The sequence below is a fragment of the Rattus norvegicus genome, chromosome 5 (assembly GCF_021556685.1).
Source record: "Rattus norvegicus strain SHRSP/BbbUtx chromosome 5, alternate assembly SHRSP_T2T, whole genome shotgun sequence".
In the NCBI taxonomy this organism is placed as follows: Eukaryota; Metazoa; Chordata; class Mammalia; order Rodentia; family Muridae; genus Rattus; species Rattus norvegicus.
The window spans coordinates 69,094,767-69,114,736 of record NC_141538.1 but is presented as its reverse complement, the minus strand read 5'-3'; the positions used below and the strand labels follow the sequence as shown (position 1 = coordinate 69,114,736).

The 19,970-nt window shown below is 41.3% G+C and overlaps 2 protein-coding genes across 3 annotated transcripts; one reads left to right on the top strand and one right to left on the bottom strand.

Moving 5' to 3' along the window:
* Window positions 1-2,314: 2,314 nt before the first annotated feature.
* On the bottom strand, window positions 2,315-14,177 carry Zfp189 (zinc finger protein 189). Of its 2 annotated transcripts, XM_087548930.1 has the most exons (4): window positions 13,795-14,117; window positions 13,426-13,448; window positions 12,976-13,060; window positions 2,315-4,819 (listed from the first exon to the last, which is right to left on the bottom strand). In XM_087548930.1, the coding sequence occupies exons 2-4, from the start codon at window positions 13,438-13,440 to the stop codon at window positions 3,111-3,113; spliced, it is 1,809 nt and encodes a 602-aa protein (XP_087405056.1). In that variant the 5' UTR covers window positions 13,441-13,448; window positions 13,795-14,117; the 3' UTR covers window positions 2,315-3,110.
* A 137-nt stretch (window positions 14,178-14,314) lies between these two features.
* On the top strand, window positions 14,315-19,462 carry Mrpl50 (mitochondrial ribosomal protein L50). The gene is given in 2 exon segments (NM_001108665.2): window positions 14,315-14,435; window positions 17,798-19,462. Coding segments are annotated over 2 exon segments (480 nt in total). The 5' UTR covers window positions 14,315-14,343; the 3' UTR covers window positions 18,186-19,462.
* Window positions 19,463-19,970: the final 508 nt, after the last annotated feature.

The following is a 19,970-nucleotide window of genomic DNA, read 5'->3' as shown; positions in this document are numbered from 1 at the left end:
AGGGGGGAAGAAAGCTAAAGCAATTTGTAACTATGGGGAGGTAACTGAAAGATCTTCAAAGACAAGGGGAACCATTAACAATTTAGTGAGACTTATAAAAGCTGAATTTCAAACATAGGCCTACATTACGCTTTATAAAAAGGACACTACTTTTAATAATTCATACTATATGTGACAATGAGAATATGTTTCCAAATGCCAACAGACACCATGGAGAAGGCAAGGCCAAAGGCCAAGCCCCAAATGGACTGTAGGTCCACATGATTTAGATATTTAGGAGTTTCACAGCAAGAGGAGAAAACTGAGTTCCAGTGCCCTAAGAAGTCATCTAAGATCTCAAATCCAGTTAGGGAGATTTAGGCTACTGTAGTTTGAAAACTTCAAAGAGAGATAATTTAAAACTTTGGGTGTAGGCTAGTTTTGTGTCAACTTGGCATGAGCTAGGGTCATTTGATAAGAACGTCATTTGAGATAAGGACTCCATCAGATGGACCTGGGGTGGGGGCTCACTGTGGGAGATACCACCCCAGGGAAAGTGATCCTGGGTGCTAAAAGAAAGCAGGCTGAGCAAGCTATGGAGGGGAGCAAGCCAATGTGCTGCACTCCTCCATGGCCTCTGCTCCAGTTCCTGCCTTTAGATTCCTGCTGTGTTCCCGCTCTGACTTCCTGTCATGGACTGTAAGCTGTAAGGTGAAATAACCCCCTTTCTCCCCAAGTTGTTTATGGTCATAGTGTTTCATCCCAGCAATAACAACCCCAACTACATTCAAAATCTGGCTCTACCACCTAGCTATGGCCGCGGGCACACTTCACACTGTTGGCATTTTCATCTGTAGGTCATGTATTTTTTAAGTTGTTGAGGGAATAAATAAGACAGTACATCTGAACAAGATCACAACCCGTCATTCACAGTTCTGAAACAAATGTTCTGAAAACTTTTGAGTTTTCATACAAATTTGCAGGAAATTATTTGGTGGAAAAATTGACCTGAGGTTGTCTGTCATCATTGGTATCACATTAATAAAGGTATTAATGTGTTTAAGGCACTGCCAAGGCCCCGAGGAAAGTGATGTAATAAATGGTGCTAGCATTGCATTTTCTCCACAGAATCCAAAAAGATCTGATTTTGGAAACACATGGTCTCAAGGCATTAGATAAGGAATTATGGACTTGTCCTTAGAATAAATTAGCTTTTCTAAGCTTTCAGTGAAAACATACTTTGCATTAAGGCTGCTGCTGCTGCTGCTGCTTCTTTTCCTCATCCTCCTTGTCCTCCTCCTCCTTGTCCTCCTCCTCTTCTAACTGAGAGGAGCTCTAAGAAGCCTCTTCCTTATTTGAGACCCTGACCTAGGAACCACTGGTACAAAATCAACTGGGATGACCTAGGGTGGGTGCAGTTTAATCTGTAGGGCAGTTTTAAAAATTATTTTGTGTACTTGCGATTATGTGACTGCCAAGTGGAAATGCGGAAGTCAGAGGATAAACTGTACTTGTTCTGTCTCCTTCTACCAGGAGCTCCAGTCTTAGTATCAGGGGTCTTTATCAACTAAGGCATCGAACACCCAGACTTAGTGTTTAAAATGAACAGGGGATGGGAAGGGGCTGGAGAGATGGCTCAGAAGTTAAGAGCCCTGGCTGCTCTTCCAGAGGTCCTGAGTTCAATTCCCAGCAGCACCACATGGTGGCTCACAACCATCTGTAATGAGATTTGGTGCCCTCTTCTGGCCTTGAGTCATATATGCAGGCAGAATGCTGTATACATAATAAATAAATAAATCTTTAAAACCTAAACATATGACAATATAACAAAAGAACATATAGATGGTATATTACCATACACATACAGCCTCAACATTTATATGAACTCACACAATAGTTGAGGGGAGAAGGAAACTTAGAAATGAATTTTAGAATGGGTAGTATATAGAATAGGGGTATTTGCTCAAATTAATAAGGTTTGAGTTGGGGTTCTAATAACTTAGAACTCTATACTCAGATATTTAAGAGCCCAAACTTAATCTTATATTGAAGTACTCCAGAAAAAATGTCAATGAGTCACAAGGAGAAGAGGAGAAGTTTCTTTCAAATCTTTGATTCTGAAGTTCAAAACACAGTAGTCCATTAGTGTTATTATCCTAAAGCAACTAATACTGCACAAACCAAAACACCAAACAGGTTTAATGATTAAAGTAGGTAAATAGGCATATGCGTGTTAACTAAAGGAGGACCGAGGATCAAGAAATAAGAATTTAAATCTTACATGCAAATCTACCATAAGACCTAAAGAATACCAAAATATCTCAGCTCTCTAGCATACATTTTAGGTCATTTTTTTTTATTATTATTTCCAATTCTTGGTAATTAAAATACGTACATGTTTACATGTTCCTGATTATGTGGGAATAATAAAGTAATGTTGATACAGTATTACAAAGAGGTTTCACAGATGAGACAGCACAAAATAAATCAGTAATTATCTTTTGGGGCCCATTTTGGGGCTCAGGGGAAGGCACTCCCAAAGATTCCTTGGTAACACCTTAATTGGTTGTTAACACTAACAAGTACCTTTACAACTTAATAATTCATGCCTTTTATCAACCTGGGAAGCCCTGGAGAAATTTTCCACACAAATTTCTTTGACAGTTATAAACACTGTTTGATGACTTTGAGAGTATCTGGGCTTCCACAGATTACATTGCCCAATCACTGAGGTTTGACGTGTCTAGCCTAACTTCATGGTACTGAAGAGCAACTGCAGGAGGTGCTAATAGAAGACTTCTGAATTAGCCCTAGCTTCCCAGGATCAGTTGCTCCCAGTTCCCGTACACTGATTTCACTGTGTCCTTCAGAACCGTTCCCATATGCTTTGCCCAGTCAGCTCTACTGAAAGGTTAGCTAAATCAACAACAGATGTCTGTGGCTATGAAAGCAACTAGTAATCGCAAGTCAGTTTCCCCCAGGCATTGTCCACTATCCATAGATCTTTAGAAACCATTTTTCATGAGGCCAACAAGTATTTGCTTTATCACTATATTTGACCCATGTTGGGCCATACTAAAACTGCACTTCGGTAGCTAGTCTCAAATTTGAGCATTAAAATATCTCTAATTTTACTGCATCCACATAATATGTAACTTTTGATGCTGAATTAGAGAAATCTGACAAGTGAAGGCTTCGCCGCAAGCGTCACATTCATAAATTTCTTGGGTTTTCACTTCCGCATGGATCTTCTGATGGTTGACAAGGCTTCGCTGTTGACTGAAACTTTTGTCACATTTTTCACACCTATAAGGTTTCTCTCCTGTGTGTATTCTCTGGTGCTGAATGAGACCTGAGTTCCTACTAAAGGCTTTCCCACACTCCTCACATTTATGGGGTTTATTACCAGTGTGAACACCCTGATGTCGGATGAGATTACAAAGTTGACTAAAACTTTTGCCACATTGTCTGCACAAATAAGGTCTCTCACCAGTGTGGATTCTCTGGTGCTCAATAAGAAATGAGCTCCGACTAAAGCTTTTCCCGCAGACGGTGCACAGGTAAGGCTTCTCACCAGTGTGGATCCTCTGATGTTGTACAAGATGAGCACTAACACTAAACGTTTTCCCACAGTCATCACATTTGTAAGATTTTTCTTTAGGGTAGACTTCCTGCTGAATAACAAGACCACAGTTTGGATCAAAACTTCCCTTAGTTTCCTTGAATGGAGAAGTCTTTTCCCTGATGTGTATTCTCTGATGCTGAATGAGACCTGAGCTTCTACTGAAGGCTTTTCCACATTCCTCACACTTGTGGGGTTTGTCTCCTGTGTGAATTCTCTGATGACGAGTAAGGTTGCAAAGTTGACTGAAACTTTTCCCACACTCTTGGCACTGATAAGGGCGTTCACCAGTATGAATCCTTTGATGTTCAATAAGGAATGAGCTCCGACTGAAACTCTTGCCACATTCAATACAAAGAAAGGGCTTCTCACCAGTGTGTATTTTTTGGTGTTGTATAAGGTATGTACTTAATCTAAAAGCTTTCCCACATTCACCACACTTATGAGGTCTTTCCCCAGTATGAATTCTCTGGTGTTCAACAAGCAGTGAGTTTCGACTAAAGCTTTTCTTGCATTTGGTACAGTGATAGGGTTTCTCACCAGTGTGTGTTCTCTGATGCTCAATAAGATGCGATTTCCAACTGAAGGCTTTTCCACAGTCACTACATTTATGGGGTTTCTCACCAGTGTGAATTCTTTGATGTTTAACAAGACTCCTTCTCTGGCTGAAGCTCTGTTTACACTGATTACACTGGTAAGGCCTCTCCCCAGTGTGGATTCTCTGGTGCCTAATAAGGGTAGAGCTCACACTAAAGGTTTTCCCACAGTAATTACACTCATAGGGCCGTTCCCCAGTGTGAATTCTCTGATGCTCAATAACAAATGAACTGCGACTAAAGCTTTTTCCACACTCGTTGCACTGAAAAGGTTTCTCACCAGTGTGGACCCTTTGATGCTGAATGAAATGGGCCTTGCGGACAAAACGTTTTCCACATTCTTCACATTTATGACATTTCTCTTCAGAGTTTGGTCTCTTACGAACATTAGTGTGTCCTCTGAACATTTTCTGTTCCTCAGTCAAAGAATCACGTGGTATTTCCCATAAGAAGATTCCTCTTTGTTTATCTAACCTACCAACAAGTTCAAAGGTTTCGCTACCCATAGGATCCTGATCAAGTTCACTTTTGATTCTTGTAACTATTATACCCTGTGGTTCGATGTCTTTCTCAATTTCTTCTTTCACAGTTGGCTCTTCATCTTCATTTCTGTTTAAAACATCTGAAATATTTGTAAATAAAAAAATATAAGTATTGGCCAAGTGCTTTAATGAAAAGGAGAAATTATTAGAAAAACACAGTTATCAAAAATAAATCAACCTGCTATAGCTAATGTGTATTTTCTTTTACTACTTAAGTTAATACTAGCTCATAATATATATTTTATCAAATAATTTTTTAAGAGGCAAGATATATTGCCTAGACTGGCCTGAATTCTTGGGATCATAAGATTCAGTTTCAGCATTCTTAAGATAGCTAGGACTACAGGTGTGTATCACTGTGCTTGGTTTAGTATTATTTAACATTAGCTATCTGACTTATTTATAGTTCTTCTTTTTTATAGCAGTGAAACTATCAAAGAAAAGATACCTAGGGAAAAATAAGTTAAGGCAACTTAGGATGAGAAAGCATTGGAAAGCTACTGGACTATAACTAGATCAATAGTTGAGAGGAAAGGACAAATAGGAGGAACCTAGGAAGGATGAAAAACAAAGAACAGAGGATTCTATAGGTAATTTATTAACCAAAATTAACTGACTGATCACCTAATGCATGCAAGATACTAAGTTATCAGCCAGGATTCAAAGATGAGACATAAAACACTACCAATAAAATGGTGTTAAGTAAAACTGGAGAGAAAATATCAAGAAAAAAGATAATATATTAAGAAAACAGCAGCACCTACAATAAAGGATTGAGGTATCTATCCACAAGAATAAATATAACTACATTTAGTTAATGAAAAATAGTTGTCTGTGGTAGTTTATGATATCATCTAAAACAAAGCATACCACATTTTTCCAGCCATCTAAGAAAAACCCTGGATAAGTGAAGGGGAATAATATAACGCTACCTGATAAAACAGAGCACCAGGCTGACTTTCTGTCTCCAGTTGTTTGATACTTCACATTTGGCCCTAAACTAGTTCCTTTTCCATAATCGTCTTTTCCCACAATTTTGTTGTCTTCTAGACTTCTTAATGATCTAATGACTAAGTTAGTTTATACCACCTTCCCTTAAAATAATAAATTCCCTTCACTAAATTGCTTCTTTTAACACAGCAAAAAAGAATGCAACATCCCTTCAACTTTCTGCCTCTACCCATGGAAACTACCTGTAACAGGGATGTATATGTCATCCAAGTCCAGAAGTATTTTACTGCCCCTGCTGACCCCACTCTCCTCTGAGCAGGTGTTCAGTTCTTCCCTCTTCTTTCAATCTGAACTTTCCATTGGCATCTTCCTACCATGGCACGACCAACTCCATTTTGAGCCTGAAATCTTTTTTTCTTGACAGAAGCTTCCTGAAACAAAATCTCACACTACAGCTTCACATTCTTTTCCTTATTCCCCACCGTCTTCCTATTCAATTTATTCTGTAAGCCACAACAAAGCATATTTTGTTTCTAGAACAGAGAGGGAACTTCTCAACAAATCACTAAAGACTTTCCAACAATACAGTGAATTTTGTAGTCTTTATTTTATTCAGCAGCATCCCACATTGTTGATCATCCCATTTCTTAATTGCTTCTCTTTTTGATGGTACCCACCTCTCTACCTGTAAATCTGACTCCCCACTTCTTTGGCTTTTTCTACTGAATTTACCTCATTACATTGTCACCTTTGACAACTACTTTGTGTAGCTGTTGCTCTGTGTACTCAGGCTTTTATCCCTATGACACTGTTTTCCAAATACCATTCACTTACACGCACTATCACTACCACCACCACCATCATCATCAACATCATCATCTCTTAGTGCCTCTCCATTTCTAATTGACACCACTATTATTCTCAAATCCTAGATTTCTCCTTTTTTTCTTACTGTTAATCTGAAGATACTAGAATTTCTTTCTAATATCTCTATTTCTTATCTTAATTTTCACAATTAGATGCCCATTTATCTTAAGGTTGCCATCATATTGCATTAGCCTAGTGGGTTCTAGATTTTTAGAAACAGGACTCTTCATGATATGGCCTCCATGCCTCAATCAAGCTTTCTATTTGATAGCTATGATATATTACACGAGGAAATCACTTGTATATTATTTTACATCATACCTTTGTATATCTCATTTAGTAGTCAATTCTTTAACATTGTTTAGCAAAGACACACTTGGGTCTTTGAGATTTCACCCAATGGAGTTACCTTAAAAAGTCCTTGCAAAGTTTCACCAAGTAGATTTAGGTGTTTTTTTTTTAATGTCAATTATTTTTGTTAATAACCACAGTAACATGTTTCCTTGGAAACTACTGCTGCTCTGTACTTTTCTGGCTGTTTATTCAAGAGATTAAGATAAATTTCTAATATGTGTGCATTGTTTTATTACCACAAAAAGCAGCTAGTAAATACTATGGAAAAATGAAACATGCTCTTTAAAGTAGTAGCAGAAGATACAAAACTCAGAAATTAATATAATTAAAAAATGTACAAGCTTAGAACCAGGTATGGCAATATATGCCTATAATCCCAACACTCAGAGAGATCAAGGCAGAAAAACTATTAGAGCTTGAGGCTAACCATTACTTATGAGATCAGACTATCCTGGGCTACATAGCAATATTCTATGACTCAAAATATAAAAACAAAGCAAAAGGACCAAATTAGTCATAGTGATACAGGTCTATAGACCCAGATACTTCAGAGACTGAAACAGGAAGATGACTTAAGTCCTGCTGTGTGTGAGACCAGCCAGGGTCACAAAGTGAGACTTCCTAACTCCTAATAGATTAAAAAAAAACAAAAAACAAAACAAAAACCCAACCAAACCAAACCAAACAAAGAAACCAAAACCAAATCCCAAAGAAAAAAGAACAGTTAAACAGAGCCAACCAAATGGTTAATGATATTCTAAAGACCACAATTCTCCACAAACTAATCCATAGCTATTAATATTCTAATAAAGATAATACGGACTACTTAAATAAATGCTGAGTCCTGCTTGGCCATGTAAGGGACGGAATGACATGGTCCCTCCTGCACCCAGAACAGAGCTAGCAGGGCATGGGCCTCCACCAGTGTTGATGGCTGCTGTGGTGGAAGGATTTCATGCTCCACCTTCAAAGGAATGTCCTCTCTGCCAAGATTGATGACTCCATGATAACTAGAGACAGCATGAGTCTGGGAGCGAAGGTGTGGCTTATGCCTCAGCAAAAGGTCAATTCTGTGAACTTTAGGGCAGCCTGCCAGAACTGTGGGAAGAAATTCTAAACATAAGTTCGAAAATATATAATTTTTCATTATGCAAAATATGAGGAGGCAGTCTGGAGTGTAGGGGTGCGTCACAGATCCAGGGGAGCAGAGACAACTGTGCTTACAGCATGGAGGTTGCCGCCTTTTGTTATAGCAGTTCAATTTGACTAAAGAAACAAAAACCAAAAACCACAATTCCTTACTTCTTGAGACTGATTCAACTTCTCCTTCCAGAACTATTTGCATCAGCTCTGACCATGCCTGCATATTCTATAAGAAATATGGTCCTATTAAAAAAAAATCCCCTTACTGGCTCATACTAGCCTGAATCAATATCTTTAACATAGTACGACAAATAATCTGATAGCTAAGAAGATATTGATGGTAACATGAATCTCAATCAAATTTAGAGCTGTAGTTGTTACACTTTTTCTATAAAGGATCAGACATTATTTCCACTCTCATTATATAGTCCCTGACATTATAGCTCAAAAGTATTACAGACATTACATCAAGGAGTGGGTTTGCCTGTTTGAATAAAAATTGATTTATGAACATGGGCTGTGGGACAGATTGACCTGTTGGCCGCAGTTGATAATTGTGCTATCTAACAGATTATACAATGGACATTTCTTTTGGTTAACTAAATGGGAGAATGAAGAACTGGAACGGTAGGGCCTAGCACAGTGTTTAATAACTGTTAATTTAATGAGTACTTTAACTGAGGGGAGAACATGATCAAAGGGAAGGAAAAAGTTGAGCTCAAGGTTTTGTAGGCTCAATGACTCTCAGTTCTTCTAAGTTCCAATATGAGTCATTAAAATAAAAACCAAAGAACTAAGTGATTAGCTATTACCTATATCATCAATTTAGCTATTAAAATTTTAAAGAAAAAAAATGGACATGAAAAGGTATGAAGAGCCAATAATATAAAGAGGTATGTTTTGAAAAAATATCAGATGAAATGGAAAATAACACATTGGACCAACAGAGCACAGTGATCTGGGGTTAAGGGAGTATCATCAAGGGAAGAGAGCACTCATTAGGGAAGGGAGCACTCACTAGGGAAAGGAGCATCCATCAGGGAAGGGAGCACTCATTAGGGAAGGGAGCACTCATTAGGGAAGGGAGCACTCACTAGGGAAGGGAGCATCCATCAGGGAAGGGAGCACTCATTAGGGAAGGGAGCACTCATTAGGGAAGGGAGCACTCACTAGGGAAGGGAGCATCCATCAGGGAAGGGAGCACTCATTAGGGAAGGGAGCACTCATTAGGGAAGGGAGCACTCACTAGGGAAGGGAGCACTCATCAGGGACGGGAGCACTCATTAGGGACGGGAGCACTCACTAGGGAAGGGAGCACTCATTAGGGAAGGGAGCACTCACTAGGGAAGGGAGCACTCATTAGGGAAGGGAGCACTCACTAGGGAAGGGAGCACTCATTAGGGAAGGGAGCACTCATTAGGGAAGGGAGCACTCACTAGGGAAGGGAGCATCCATCAGGGAAGGGAGCACTCATTAGGGAAGGGAGCACTCATTAGGGAAGGGAGCACTCATTAGGGAAGGGAGCACTCACTAGGGAAGGGAGCATCCATCAGGGAAGGGAGCACTCATTAGGGAAGGGAGCACTCACTAGGGAAGGGAGCACTCATCAGGGACGGGAGCACTCATTAGGGACGGGAGCACTCACTAGGGAAGGGAGCACTCATTAGGGAAGGGAGCACTCACTAGGGAAGGGAGCACTCACTAGGGAAGGGAGCACTCATTAGGGAAGGGAGCACTCATTAGGGAAGGGAGCACTCACTAGGGAAGGGAGCACTCATCAGGGAAGGGAGCATCCATCCGAGAAGGGAGCATCCATCAAGGAAGGGAGCATCCATCAGGGAAGGGAGCACCATCAAGCGAAAGAAAGTAAGCACCTATTGAAGAGACTGTGGAAGGAGAAATAATGAACAGTGAAAAGCTATTCTTAATATTAAATAAAGACATTTTTATACAAGCTTCTTGGAGCTGGATCCAAATAACTGCACTCCTCCTGGGTAAGCAACTCAGCCTCAAATGCCAGCAATTTGTCAGTGAGTTTGTTCAGCTTCTAGTGTGATCAAAAATTAAGATTTTCTTTTATTCTTATAGCATTAGAAACCATCAAAAGTTTTAGACATATACTAGTACAAAATCATCTTGGTGGCAAGAACTTAGAGTAGTGCTAAGGAGTTTAGTGCTAAGGCAATAATCCAACTAGGAGAAACAGTTCTTAAATTAGCGTGTATACTTACTCAGAAACACGACTATTCAGGCCTAGCTTTACGGTAAGTGTTGAAAACATGCAATGAAAAAGATGGTTACTGTCCTCAAGGCTCACCAGTGTGTCAATAGAATGAACATAAAAAATGATTTGCAGAATGACAGAAATGGCAGTCAAGACAAAGTAACAAAGAGAAGGGACTTGACTGTGCAGACAAGATTCCTGAGAGCTCCGTGGACTACCTTAAGACTTGTCAGACATAACTTACATTGTTTCCAAAAGAAGAAAACTGTAAATGTGGAATTCAACAGAGGTGACAAGGAAAAATACCAATCAAGGGGGGGGGGTATCAACTGAGACATTCATTACTATTATTATCTGTTGACCAGCATTTTAAGTACTTTATCCATATATTAACCCAGTTATAGAAAGAACAACTTAAGAAGTACATGTTGCTATGATTTCCACTTACTGAAGAAAAATAAAAGAACCTCCCCACAGTCATAAAACTGGCACTGGAAGAAATCAGATTCACACATACGAGGTAGGTGGGTGCCACACCGTCTCTCTTAGGTGAGATTTACCATCGAGTGCTGGCAGCCAATGATCTGAGTATAGGTAAGGTCCTCTGAGCAGAGGAGATATACAAGTAAGGAACACAAGGACACAGAAAGAAACATACAGAGTTTTAAGCCGATGTGTAGTGGGGCATGCCTGGAGTCTCAGTAGTCTGGATGACTGGAGCAGGAAGATTGTGAATTTGAAGCCAGCCTGAACTATAGAGCAAAAACCTGTCTCGAAACAAAACAAAGTCATAAACATTCATAAAGAGGTAGAATATGATCCGAAATGTGTCTGAGAAGACTGAGGAAACAAGACAAAAATCACAGACAGGAGAAGGTAGAGTTTTATAAAATATACATGAACTAATAAAACCTTGGCTGGCCCAAAAGGAAAAAAAAAAAAAGTAGCAAATCACAGAAAACAGCAAGAGGGAGCCATTGGTCCAGTTAAGTTTCCTTCCCTGCCACAAGTTGGGAAGACCATGATTTAAACTAATTATTAGAATAAGGGTTACTAAGGGTAAAGAGCTGGGATGTACTTTGTTGGTAGAAAAGATGCTTAGCATAAACTAGGCCCTAGGTTTGCTTGGTCCCTAGCAACCTTCTCCAATGTTTATAAGTAACAAGGGAGAAAGAACGGAGACTTAGCTTCTGAAATGACAGAAGCTGCTTTAAGGGTGTGCACAGAGTTCATGTTAGTGACCACGATTTGGTTTGTGAGAGACAGAAGATGAAGCCCAGAGAGTGGTGGGAGAATTCTAAATTCTGAATCTGTTACTAAAATTAAGAGAGAAAGATGTGACGTAATGAAATATCACAGATATAAACCCAATGTATAAATCAGGAAACACATACACACACTATGGTGGGAATGCCTTTAATCCCAGCACTTAGTAAGCAGAGATGAGTGAAGCTCTGTGACCTCCAGCCCAGCCTTGTCTACATACTGAGCTCCATATTAACCAGGGCTACACAGTGAAGAACCTGTGTCAAAAAAGAAAAACCAAACCAAACCAAACCAAAACCAAAACCAAACAAACGCAAACCCTCCTCACTAGATACGTATATGAGACTGATCCTTTTAATTGGAGAATTTTTCCTACAGTGCTTGGGAATTAGGTAGACAGGGACAAAGGGGACAGATCTTATAAAAGGTACACAATTTGAAATTTGTAGAGCAAGTATAGCATAGTATTAAAGTGACCAGACAACATGCTGGTAATTAGAGGTGATCTTCACAAGTTGGGAAAGGATTGAAACCATAGAGCGGCGTGGACACATCAGGGGACAGAAAACATCTTACAAATGAATTGGTTCAGGTGGAAAGCCGAAGGAGAGACAGGAATGTAAGCTGCAGTTAAGTTCCACACAGGGCAAGAAGCAAGCCTGTTTTGGCTCTTCGCTTAGTTATGGTCGACGTGGTCAGAGACCAGGATACTGTGTTTTCAGACTTGCTTGTTATAACAAAGTTAAGACCCAACCAACGACATGAGTAGTTATTAGGTACGGAAAGTAGAGTTCCTGAAGTCTACACGACCAAGACCCACTGCGGCTCATTCAATGACTGGGTTAAGCAGCAAAGACTTAAAAAAGGTGACAGATGATGATAAACAGGAAGAGTGGGTAGAACAGAACTGCTGACACCACACAAGGACATGCTCTTAGAAGGTGGAAAACTTTGGGAAGAGCACTGGAGAGCTGGGAGAACAACTGATTTCTGCCTCCATGTCTTCAGACAAGGCAAGAGGAAGGAGGACCTGGAAGAATGAGCAGCCCCCACTTGAAGGCCTGCCAGAGAAGTGGTGTCCTCGGCAGCCCGCCAGGTTTCAGGGTAGGCAGAAGCGCGACGTACGGAACACTGTGTTCATCACACAGCAGCAACCCAGGCTCCAGAACGCAGAGTGAAAGAGGGTGGGAGGAAAGCCGTGGGAAGATGAACCGGGAAGGGAAGAACAGAGTGGTACGGGAATGAGATTAGGAAGCTGCCAAAGCTGGCTTTTGCTGACAAGGAAGCTAGGGATACCAGAGTCGTAGAAAGATCTGAATCAGAATGTTGGGACAAAACAGTACTGGTGTTAGTAATACTGCTGGAAACATTCTGGGTCTAAGTGTTAGCACCTTATTAGGTATCTTAGTTAGGGAAACAGCACATTCTTACCCAGCGAGACCAGCTTTCCATAACTGTCCATCACGACATCTTTATACAGGCTTCTCGGAGCTGCATCCAGATAACCCCACTCCTCCTGGGTAAGAAACACAGCCGTATCCCCAAACGTCAGCAACTGCTCAAATAGTTTTATTTCTGCAGTCAGTCCCAGTTGTCTCAAGGACATTTTCCCACTGAAAGTGGTATTAGTTATTACTTACCATGCTCTCCCATTCACTGGGAGGGACACGGTAAGTGAGCGAGTACCAAAAGGTGCCCGATTCATGGCGCCTCAGACTGGAAAAGAACTGATCTGGATCCGTGCCTTCCAAACTGAAGGTCTTCTCTGCTTTAGTTATTACACAACAGCCTCAAGACCTGCCCCTGTCCGCCCCAAGGCTCTACCCACAGCAGCTTGTGACCCAATTTGACTCAATTCCATTAGGTTTTCTAAGCACTCACCTTGAGTCCAGACATTGTGCCAGCTGCAGAAGATAGACAGAGATTAAAAAAAAAATAGTGCTTCACCTGAGAAACTCATGAATGAAAACTAATTTAGAGCAGTCTTAATTTCCCCCAGCCGATTTATCAAGTCGCTCTTGAAAAAAAGGAAAGAAAAAGAAAAAAGGAAAAAAAAAGGAGGGAGGGACGACGACTGTGGGCAGTTTCTAAGTAAACTAAAATCACCCCGCAGCAAGGGGTACTCAGGCGTTGGCTGGGGTCCTTCCTTAGAGTTGAAGAAATGGCCAGGAACTGGGGAAGGGGTGATGGCGCGGCCTTGCCATCCCCAGAGACGCGAAATAACGGAGATCTCTCTAAGGGGCAACTCACCTTTGACTCCAGCGGTGGGCTTGGGGACGCCATCGCCTCCTTCAGGAATAGCAGCCACACAGCATTGGGGCTCTGATGAGGCCTAGATGGTTGCTCGAAATAAGGCCCGGCGAGAAGGGGCTCACTGGATGGGTCTGGTGAGGTCCTGCCTCTGTCTCGGAGCGGTCAAGTTCCCAGGGGCATATCAGACATTCTGTCTGGCTGTTCTCCAGCCCCAAACCCCGTCCGCTGCCCCGCTGCCCCGCTGCCTAGCCCTTCGGGCCTCCCTGTAATATCTCCTCCTTGTTGCCAAGTCTTCCGCCTCAAAGTCAAGCTGCACTACTACCGACCACCCCCGGACCAGAAGGCGTTACCCGGAGCCTACGCGGAACCTGTCTAACTACAACTCCCAACATGCCCACGGAGCGAGCCACAGCCTTCTTCCGTAAATGGCAAGAGAACTACATTTCCCGGAGTGCACAGGTTTAGGTAACGGCAGGGACTGCTTAAGTAAGCTCTCATCTGATTGGCTGAGTCGGGCACGTCGGCGCTTTGGGGAGCTTGTCGAAGATGGCGGCGCTGTGTGTGTGTCGGTTTGCAAGAAGAGGCTGGCTGTGGAAGCCTCCCTTGGCTACACGTAGAGAATTCTGGTCTAGATCCAGGTAAACTTGAGTGTTTCTCAGTGGGTTAAGTTCCACGTAAATAATCAGAAGCGGAAAGGACGAGTTCAGAGAGTTAAGATGGGACCCTGGTCCTGAACCTGCAGGAGTTAGCGTGGGGTAGGGATCCGAGCTGAAAGTTAAGTTTCCGCGACTGGCAGGACCGCTCCTAACGGCAACACGGTGCCCTTTCCCTTTCGTCTTGTTCTTAGCAAGCAGCGTTAGCCACGTGTCAAAGGCACCCAGCGTTGTGTCTGCAAGCAAATGGCTCGTGTGGATTGGTCAACCTAAACCATGGACGTAGGCGCTCAATAAGCCTAACTCCTCCAATGCTGGCTAAATCAGAAATAAAGGCATCCGCTCAACCGCGTGTGTCCCATCGGGCTCTCTCGCTCTCTGAGTGGGGAGGGGGGAAAGATCGGATTTCATTGATGCTTACAACACATTTCTAAATGCCTTCTGTTTCTCTGTGTACAAAGCTCCTCCAGTAGTACTCTTTTTTTCACGTTTTAGTATTGTGTGACACGAAAGGGAACTGAGGCCCACTGAAGAGAAGCATGCACATGGTGGGTCTAGAATTCCCGTGTCATAACTGCTTACCTACAGTTTTCCTCACTGCGTCATGTGGGATCTATGTATATGACCTAGATAATATTTAAGACATGAAAGCTTAAACGCTGGGACCTCAGAGAATAACGAATATACTCTGAGGTTTGAGTCGTCACCTCAGGTATTAACTCTAACCTCTCTCAGGTTAGTGTCAGATGTCCCAAGTAAGGCCATTTTGTATGATTTTTGAGCAAATAAATGCATGAGACTTCTTTTTATGATATGTAATCTATCCTTAAAATGTTCACTATGTGCTTGGGAAATAAAGGTCAAAGTGTTTCTTTGATGTAAAGGAGGATGTTAAATTGAAAGCTTTGTGTGTATCCACTTAGTATACAATGTTATTACAGTTCAGCATTTATTGGTGTTCTTTATGAATAGCCCAAGCACTATTTGTTGAACGGATGTTATTGAGTTCTGTTATTTTGGTGATTTATTCCTTCAGGCTTGTCCATATTTACCTTGCATATTTTGGTGCTCTGGTATTATTGGCTACATGTTGATTTATATCCAGTTGAATTGATCATTTTATTATTATCAAATGACCTTTAAAAGCTTATTTGGTTTGATAAAAGAGTATTTTCTATTCCCACAGAATACCCTTTTTTTCCTATCAGTTTTGGTCAATGTAGCCCTAGATTCTAAAAAAAAAAGAAGTTTCTTGCAGATAACATAGTTAAAGTTTGTTTTTTATTTTTGACATTTTGGTTATGAGCATCGCCTTTGACAAGTGAGCCATCTCTCAAGCCCTCGTTTTGTTTTGTTGTTTTTTTAAATTTTTAGTCACTCTATCTTTTGGAGTGTTGAGTCTTTTACCCAAATTTCATTTTATTCTGAAAGCAATGAGATGTAAGGTTAGGGTCTGGAGGACTATGGGAGGTGAGCGAGCAAAAGCTCAGTAAACAATTCTTCAAGAAGTTTTGTGGAAAAAGTGATTAGTTTTCTTAAAAAATGGAAGCTCTTTCAGTATATGTTTACCTTAGAATACCTTGGTAGAGTCTCAGTCCCCTTCCCATTGACATAGCAAAATGAATGAAAGTGGGTGATTTATAAAAGCATGGCACTGTTATCTGGGCTACAACTGTAGCGTGCCTTTTGCTGCTTCGTAACACAACAGAGGGTAGCAGGTGGTAACCCAGAGCAAGTGTGTCTCTGCCATACCACCAATGCTTTTATGGAGTTCCCAATCTCCTCATCTCACGTCCTCTAATTATCTCTAAAAAGACCTAATTACAAATTCAGAGTGTCCAGGGCAAGAAATTTTGAGGAATATATTCAGGCCATCACAAGTATTTAGATGTTAATCAAAATTTATGAAGGATGAAGGATTAGTTGGTGGAACAAAGTCTTAAATAAACAAGAAAAGTTGTATTCCAAAGCATATTTTGGCTTCATTTCTGGTGCCGTGTTTTCAGTAGGGATGGTCAATTTCAGTCAGATGCCAAGTCCATGAGAAACACATTACTCAGGTAATTCACAAACCAAGGCATTTAAATAGTATGTCAGCCAGATTCTCTTCTAAGCAGTTGTTAAGTTTGTTTTTAAAGAACCTGAAATTAACAAGATAGGCCATTATATTAAAGATCTTACAAATTGGTGTGGTGGTTCTCAAGAGATAGTGGTGGCAGTGTCCTTGGTTGTTATGACCCAGGACAGGAGTGCTACAGGAGTGTCATCGAGTAAATTGAAGCCAGCATGCTACTAAGTGTATGACAGTGAGCAGATTTGCCTCTTGCATACAGCAAGAAATTGTCAAATCAAGCTCTGCTCTTGTAAGTGAGGTACAATAGGATGGGATACAATGGGCAGTGTAGATTGCTGCAAAGATCAAAGGAGCTTAATATTGATTAGGGAAGTCAGGTGAAAGTACTTAAGAGACATGTGCTTTGTCCTAGGACTTACAGAGTCCTATTATTATTATTTCCATAAGTAAAGATCAAAGTGTTTCACGTAAGGGAGGATATATAATATGAGCTAACAGGTGTGAGGAAAGTGGCAATGTGTTTGGAAAACAATATAGTTTAGTTTGAGCCTATAATGTGTATAGGAAATTGGTAGGAGGTAAATTTAGGTAGGTGTACTGGAGTTAGATCATGGAGGATGTGCTGGCTAGTTTTGTGTTAAATTGATACAAGCTAGAGTCATTTGAAAGAGGGAGACTCAATGGAGAAAATGTCTCTACCAGCTTGGCCTGTGGACAAGACTGTGGTGCATTTTCTTGATTGACAATTGGGAGGTACATTCCCCCTGGCATGTGGTTCTGGGTGCCATAAGAGAGCAGTCATGTCAAGCCATGGGGGCAATGCAGCAAGCAGTACTCTTCCACCTATCAGCTCCTGCCTCCAGGGTCCAGCCTGGACACCCTTCAGTGATGGAGTGTGGTGGGACTGTAGGATGAAATTAAACCCTTCCTTCTCCAAATTGCTTTTGATTGCGATGTTTTGTCACAGCAATGGAAACCAAACTAAGACAGAGGGCAGGACTCCCATACAGAACAGTTCATCTTGTCTTTGTTCTTTACTTATTTTTAGAAGTCCTACTAGTATGTAAAATATGTACTAGGTTTTTGCTTTCTTTTGTAGCAGTTGATTCAACCACACATGTCTGAGGAGTAGATTTCACGCTTTTCCCATCCTCTCCACTGTGCTCAGAAACTCCTAAGTTTGCAAAATACTTGATTTTGATTGCAAAGCAAGATTTTGTCAGATGTTTATTGGCTTCCACCAAATATTCATGTTTGCTTTTGTTCATTCCAGGAAGGAGAAGGAGCTGGTGGTGGCCGAGACAGTGGAAGAAGTGAAAAAAGCACCTGTTTTGGTGTGTCCACCCTTACGAAGCCGAGCATACACACCACCCAGTGATCTCCAGAGTCGCTTGGAATCTCATATTAAAGAAGTTCTTGGTTCATCTCTTCCTAATAATTGGCAAGATATCTCCCTGGATGATGGACATGTGAAGTTCAGACTCCTAGCAAATTTAGCTGATGACTTAGGCCATGCAGTACCTAACTCCAGGCTTCACCAAATGTGCAGGGTCAGAGATGTTCTTGATTTCTATAATGTTCCTGTTCAAGACAGATCTAAATTTGATGAACTCATTGCTAGTAATTTACCTCCCAATTTGAAAATCAGTTGGAATTACTGAGCAGTCCAGTCAGAACACAGTGAGATCATTCTCATTCTTCTCATTGGGTGACTGACAGCGAACTTTGTGAGATGTTACCTATTAGAACTTGTTTCAGAACTTCCTTTTTTTTTTCTTTTCTCCTTGTAGAAGAACACATTTTTTTTTCTCTCATGGAGCATCAACAAAGAAAACATTATCACATTTGCTAAAGCTATTTATCCCCAATAAAATCAAGTCTTGATAATTTATGAAAACATTCTTATTCCATGGTATATAGTCAGGGTTGTTGAGAGGAACAGAAGTGGTAGCATGGAAGCCTATTTAAATGGGATTTATTATGTTAGCTTACATTAGGATCTGGGTAGTCCATCAATGACTGTCTCACACCAGAGAGGCCAAGAACCTCAGGCACATACTTGTACCCTTCATGAGGCGGACAGTCTCGGTAGTAGCAAGCCGCTGCTGAAGGCCTCGGGGAGTCTTTGAAGAGCTTACTGGTCTTCAGTCCATGCTGGCTCCCTGAAGAAGCTGTTCTGATACAAACGAAGAGATGCAGCAATGGCAGGAACGAGATACATGTATTTGCCAGGACAGAGAAGGCAAGCAGGCAGAAAGCATGGTTCTGCCCACATTTACTGTACACTTCCCTCTTGAGAGATAATCCCCCAGTGGAATGGCCAGCTGCTTGTCTTTTAGTTGACTCCAGATCAGTCAAGTTGACAACCAAGATTAACCATCACAGGAAAATGCTAAGTAACTTGGGTTTCAGATAAGAGGCCATTGCAAGTTCAAATGTTTTCTTTGCCCTTCATATGGCTAAAGTAGTTTCAATAAAATGTTCTAATCTTATTAAGGCTCAAAGATATGGGATGATATATATATATATTTGTTTTCCTTTTAATACTAGGTGTGGGATATGGGGCAGCTTCTGATTGTCCACTGCAGCTGACTAGGATTTGCCTTGGGGTCTAGCAGGGGCGTGTTATTTTCCAATTGTAGATAGTTTCTACGATTGTGTGAGGTTTGGAATTCTGGGGATTCTTCAGAGGGTAAAGGTTAGGGCCCTAAGAGGGGTGAGTTGTTGATTGTTGTGTTTGATAAGCAGTCATGAACAAACAAGAAGAAGAAATTAGATGTCCCAATGATGAAGATCACACTTGCCCCAAGGAACATGATGGCCTTTGATTGGCAGAGTGTAATGATAACATCACCGCCTTTCTCCTCTGTCCTTTTTTCTGTGCTATCTAGGGGGTTGAAGGGATGGAAGAAGAGTGAAGAAGGGTGGAGGGAAAAAGGCCCTGTAAGCCTGAGGACCCAAGTTCAAATCCCCAGTACCCATGTGGCTGTTTGACCACATGTACCTGTGCCTCCTGCATTGGGGAGTAGACACAGGTAGTCAAGAAAAGTGAGGTTCCCATTCAGTGAGATACATTTTGTCAAGGTGGATACCTAGGTGGAAATCAGTAGAGAGAACTGTTCTGGCCTCGCTGTGCATAACCACACTGTCAGCGTCTAAGAGAGAGTCACAGTGTCTAATAGCAGGTACATATCAATGCCATTCATTACATTATGATCTGAAGTCTCAGTGCCTGCATCTCTGGAGTTGAGGCAGCCCCTGTTTGTATGAGGAGATTCAGCGTGGGAACATGTGGGTTGCCCTGATGCTGTTTGTATTTGATGCTAATTACGCTTCCCCAAGAGGGGCTGCCTAGGATGAGGAGTGAAACACGTATTCAGGTGACTTCATCAGAACTTTCTCCCTATTTTAACTTGTAAAATAAAGGCAAGAGTCAGTGGTTGGGC

Excerpts from the sequence above, each read along its gene's own strand:
- Zfp189 (XM_087548930.1), bottom strand. Across the intron at positions 4,820-12,975 it reads TGGAAAGCTGGTCTCGCTGG|ATGTTTTAAACAGAAATGAA; the intron begins GTAAGAATGTGC and ends CAAATATTTCAG.